The sequence below is a fragment of the Bidens hawaiensis genome, unplaced genomic scaffold (assembly GCF_021521415.1).
Source record: "Bidens hawaiensis isolate Kalapana, Puna unplaced genomic scaffold, B.hawaiensis_p1.1 tig00000097_1, whole genome shotgun sequence".
NCBI classification, from domain to species: domain Eukaryota; kingdom Viridiplantae; phylum Streptophyta; class Magnoliopsida; order Asterales; family Asteraceae; genus Bidens; species Bidens hawaiensis.
Genome location: NW_027491017.1, coordinates 5,347,344 through 5,353,024, shown reverse-complemented (window position 1 = coordinate 5,353,024; position 5,681 = coordinate 5,347,344). Strand labels below are relative to the sequence as shown.

The following is a 5,681-nucleotide window of genomic DNA, read 5'->3' as shown; positions in this document are numbered from 1 at the left end:
GGTCTTTTTTTGAAAACATTATATATAAAGAAAAACTCGAGGCCACTTGTCCTTAGGGCCCATGCCTTGCGAGCTGCATCCTTGCCTTTGTCGATGATGATATAGGACACTTCATGCACGTTTAACTACAACATTCCGTGTTTCTTTAGTATCTTTGCTAAAGAAAATACGAGATTTCAAAGCATAGAACCTTGAAATTATAACCAATTTAAAAGTAATACACTAATCAAAATACATCTTACAAAATCTAGCATTACATATGAAAGATAACAACTAGCTAGTAAATCACTATTTACTTTTCTGTTAACTTACCATAATAACTGGTAAAAAAGTACACAACAAAATGGCTACATAAAATATAATTTCATGAAAAAAAAAGTAACAAAATATATTAGTTAAAAAAAATTAGCCAACTGACTGAAGAGATGATCATATTCTCTATTTCATCTCCAAGCTTCTATAGTCCAAGGCACCATTTTTCAACCCTAAGAAATCATAACCACTGCTGTTACCACTTGTAACATTCACACCCATATCACAACTGCATTCGTTGCTGTTTTGTATCCCCAAACTGCAAGCAAAACATATTATTGAACCGCCAGTCATTAAAATATTATGTTGTTGTACAAATGATGATGGGACGACGTCGTTTTGATTTTTATTATAATGAGGTGGGCCAATTTTCAGGTCTAAGTTTAAATCCGGGCACCGTTCTTGATTTTCCGGCGAGGTGTTGGTTATTTTCCGGCTGGGTTTAATATCTTCAAGGTGTTCTTGTTTGATAAGATGATGGGCTGAAAATGAGATGGTGGTTGGAGAATTAATATTATGGTTGATGGTTGTGGTGGTGGTAATGCTATTGGTTTGGTGGTGGTTGGTGTCGGTTATTGGCCGGTGGGTGGCGGGATCGATTCCTCGGTTTAAGAGCTTTCTTCTTATACGTGTGTTCCAGTAATTCTTTATTTCATTATCTGTCCGTCCGGGTAATCTTCCAGCGATCAAAGACCACCTATTTATATATTTAAAAAATAGAAAATCAATAAAATAAAAATTAAGATACAAGAAATAAATCTTGGGAGAAATTAAAAGATAATATAAATTTAAGAATTTGAAATACTAATAAAATAAAAATTAAGAGTTTGAAGAAATTAGAAGATTCAATAAAAATTATGATTTTGAAGAAATTAATTAATCTTAGGAGAAATCAAAAGATTAAATAAAAACTAAGAATTTGAAAAATATAAAAAAATACTTCATTCGTCCAATTATAGGTGTCCTATTTTGATTTTTCAAATCCTTCTTTTACAACATTGACTGTAAATATTTTTGTTCGTGTCATATAATATTTGATGAAAATTATATCAATGTAAAGTACATTAACAACCCAATCCATTCATATATTTTACATCAATTATTATATAGCACAAACGAAAATATTGTTAAACAAAAAAGACTTGAAAAATCAAACTAGGACACTTATAATGGGACGAATGGAGTAATAAAATAAGAGGAATTAATCCAAGTAGAAATTAAAATTTTGAAGAAATTAAGAAAAATGAGAAAATTAATGAAATAAACATTAAGAATATAAAGAAATTAACAAATAAAAAATAAGAATTTGAAGGAAATAATACAAAGGTGAGTATGTTAGTTAATAACAAACATACTTGTTGCCAAGGAGGCTATGGAGTTTAATAATAAGTTCATCTTCTTCTTCAGAGAAGTTGCCACGTTTGAGGTCCGGGCGGAGGTAGTTGATCCACCGGAGCCGGCAGCTTTTGCCGCAGCGGAGGAGTCCGGCGGCTTTAGGTAAAGACCGCCAGCAGCCTTCACCGTGAGCTCTGATGTATGCGATAAGACGATCATCCTCTTCTTTTGTCCATGCACCTTTGTTTGTGTGTGATTTCTCACAACATGGAGACCTTCCCATTTTTATTATTATTATTATTTAGTTTTCAGTTTTATGAGAGAGAGATATAGATATATATAGAGGTTGATATGAGATTTGATAAGCCTTTGACTATATAGAGGTTGTGTTTGTAAGAGAGAGATATAGAGAGAGAGAGAGAAATAATTGCTTCTAGATGTGAGTTGGTGAGACAGGTTTGAGGGAGTGGCTGGTGGGCTTGTGTTTATTATTGTGTTGGCATAACATATCATGTTATAAAATTATAAAAGCTATTTAGTGAATGTGGTAGTTATCTAAAGAAAGATATTCATTAAAGTTAGTTTTATTCTAAAATAATGTTGGATGTGACTTCAACGGGTTGGTTGTTTTGGGTTGAAAAGAGGAAAAAATATTATAGATTGTTAAAGGAAGAGATTATTTAGTCTCTTAATGACATGAATGCATATTAGGTTCTAGTTAAGTAATAAACAAGTAAAATAAGATCCAATTAGTGGGGCGTAAGGTGATAGAGATCATGTATCTAGATACTAAGAAGAAACAATACATTATGAAGACATGGTGCGATTAACAGTTCATTGTCCTAGACAGTAATGGCTGCTAATCGAAAGAAAATTTAGATATCAAGAAAGTGAAAGTAATTAAAAGCAATTTAAAACAACTATCAAACTTGAAGGTTGAATTGGAAAACGTACTTGGCTTGTAAGCAAAGTTTATGATTATCTCCACTTAATGATGAATTAAGTCACTTAAAACCGCTAATAGCGTAGATCCTTTATTTCTATTTCGAATTTTGGCAATACAAATAATTCTTTTTTATTCTTATTAATCGGATAATGCGATGTTATTCCCAATACTTATATTAATTCTATTTACTATGTTTGTTGGATTCATTTTTCCACTGTAGTTTTTAAAATGAACTTTTAAATGTCCTTCAAAAGTAAAGTAAATAGATCCGTCACATATATGACAGGATTTGAACTCGTGACATTTTGTACCCAAAACAGACACCCTACCAAGCTGCGCTACATCCCTTCCGTATGTCTACAGGATCCAATGATCAACACCGAGCGAGTACAACAACTACAAAAACTAGTCATTGCTTACTCTTCATCGGTTGTCTAGTACTACTACTTCAAAAACACATATCTTATGAAAAGAGAAAAGGAAAACTACCTAAATGAACTATTTGAAGAGAGTGAAAATAGAAAATAACTCAATAATCTTCAATATTCCTAAAATGGACCATGAAATTTGGACATGGGTGACGAGATGCAAAAGATTTGAATCTCGTCTACTATTTCCAAATTTAAAGTGACTCCAGTCTTTCTCATCCAAATTCTAAGTGAATTTCATCTTTCCAAATCAAATTTTGTGAAAAAAAATTTGTCATCTTCTTTAACATTTTTCTCTCTACTTCAACCTCTCTATTCATCGTCGTCGTCGTCATCATTCGAACTAGATGACCTCCGGCCACGAGTAGGCGCATTAGAAGAAGAAGAAGATGAAGATGATGATGATGAAAAAAAGAAAAGAGAGGTATAATGAAAGACAAAAGGTGTTAGAGAAGAAGATAACATTTTTTTTTCACAAAATTTAGATTGAAAGACAAAATTCACTTAAAATTGATATCCCATTCTAGTTTCTAGAAAACGTTTACAATAAAGTGGCAGGCAAACGGGTAACAAGCTGCGCCGCTACCCCCTTTTGAATAGCAAAGCCAATCCTACTAACAATGAAGCTTTGAGACCTAGGAGTTGAAGAGGTCCCGTGTACGACATGCTGAACCCTACTCAAAAAATTTATAGCCTCTAGGGCCAGGAAACCTGAGAACGTCTCGGATCTCAAATCTAAGATCCAAATACGATTAACACGGATCTAGTTCATAGATTACTCTTATCGGTTATAGATTATACATATAGATATAATATATATGATTAGTATTAATTGTAGTATGTGATATATTATGTAATAGATTAATTGGTTGAAGGATTGATCGAGAGAACAATTCGGCAGAGGTTCAATACATTAAATCAATTCTTAATTTAAACAGAGGATAAACCTCTATCTATAGGAATATGGGTCTAGTTCGTTATACATTCCGTAACGAACTAGCCTTCCATTTCGTTACATTACAAAACAAATAATAAACTTAACGAACTGCCCCCTAATTCGTTAAACATCCTTAACGAATTATGAGGAGACTTAACTTAACATCTAGTTCGTTAAACATCCTTAACGAACTAGAAAAGCTTAACGAACTAGCTTAATATTAATTATATTTATTTTATTAATAAATACAAAAGATAAATACAAAGACTCGAGACGCAAAACCGTGCACCAACAGACACCCCCTCGTCTTGAGCTCTTTGTCTTTAAATTATTTGAAGCGCTTCGTCTGCCAGTCTCTGCAGTTGTTAATCCATGCTCACGACACACACGAACAACACGTTGAAATTGCATTGCTCGGTCGTAGTCTTCACAACGCTCTATTAATATCTTATTCTTGAACAGCACATCATTGTCAGTCTCTGTCAAGTTCACGAGCCACATTGGATCAATAATCTTAATCAGCTCGGTCTTCAAGCCCTCACCCAAAACAATAACGGCCTTGCCAGTTCGATTGTCATAATACTTGTGGTTGAAATATAAATACATGTGTTGATTCAACGTCTTGACTGGTACACGCTTCATTGTTTTCGGCGGTTTAACTTTAAGCACCAACTTCCTCCAACCCGTTCTTGGATCGATCTCCTCAATACGCTTACGAATTGGTATATGCGGCTTAAAGAATTTAAATCCGTGGTTCACCTCAAACAGCAAATGTTGGTGAAACCAACTTGCTTGGTGATTCCCGCCACGGTTAATAAAAGGACGGTACGCAAGAGTCCGTACGTCCCATCTTGGTAATGAGAGAATGTCAGTAGTCTTTTCATAATACTGAACGCCGTTCTCCCATATGATGATACAAACTTTTAATTCAGAATCAAAAAGCCATGAAATAATATCACCTCGAACTTTTGACACGACCTTGAAAGAAGTCATCTGATTAGCTTTGGCACGTGCAACACTTCCACTTTCAACTCTTGATCAACGTATCTGTATGCATTGATAATCTTACGAGCTTTCTTGTCTCTGTAAGCAAACCAGCCTTGAATATCCTCAACAGACGGATCAGTCTTCGAATCGAATATGATATAAACACTTTTGCCCTTTGATACCTTCTCCAAGTGATCTTCGGCTGCTTTAACAGTTTCTTCATTAAATATCGGAGCACCCTGATCAACATTAGAGTGTTGAAATAAGTCAGGATACTCCTCAGCCGTTATATCTTCAATCTCAACTTCCTCGTCTTCATAAATGAAAGATCTGTTCATCTGAATAGTCGGATCATTCAAGACCTCTTCATTATTCTCGACCTCCACATCACCCTCAGCCTCTAACACGGTTAGTTCATCGCCATTTAGACCTAGCAGTATAGAAATCTGCTCTCGTGTTAAGGACCTTTCAACAAACTGTCCCGCTTCTATTTCATCAACATTCACAATGCTTCTGACCATCCCCGACCCATCAATAAATATAACAGTATTGGCTTTTATTGACTCAATGGGTTTAACATTCTCCGAGTCATGATAAACAACCAACTGTTTACGCGATTCACTAGCAGCAGCTAGTACATGTATCAGAGGATGAGTCGTGAGTTTGTTTCGTCTCACCCCCAGCACCTGACTCATCAGGATCTTCATCGTCGTTTCTGAGAGTCTTGAGCGCATCA

General features: G+C 34.7%; 1 protein-coding gene across 1 annotated transcript; it reads right to left on the bottom strand.

The window, feature by feature from the left end:
• Positions 1-308: 308 nt before the first annotated feature.
• Positions 309-2,036, bottom strand: LOC143564084 (myb-related protein 308-like). Its single transcript, XM_077051489.1, has 2 exons — positions 1,668-2,036; positions 309-1,009 (listed from the first exon to the last, which is right to left on the bottom strand). Exons 1-2 carry the CDS (start codon positions 1,928-1,930, stop codon positions 439-441), a joined length of 834 nt encoding a protein of 277 aa, XP_076907604.1. The 5' UTR covers positions 1,931-2,036; the 3' UTR covers positions 309-438.
• Between the last annotated feature and the right edge of the window lie 3,645 nt (positions 2,037-5,681).

Excerpts from the sequence above, each read along its gene's own strand:
- LOC143564084 (XM_077051489.1), bottom strand. The coding sequence starts at position 1,930 with ATGGGAAGGTCTCCATGTTGTGAGAAATCACACACAAACAAAGGTGCA. Across the intron at positions 1,010-1,667 it reads CATAGCCTCCTTGGCAACAA|GTGGTCTTTGATCGCTGGAA; the intron begins GTATGTTTGTTA and ends ATATATAAATAG.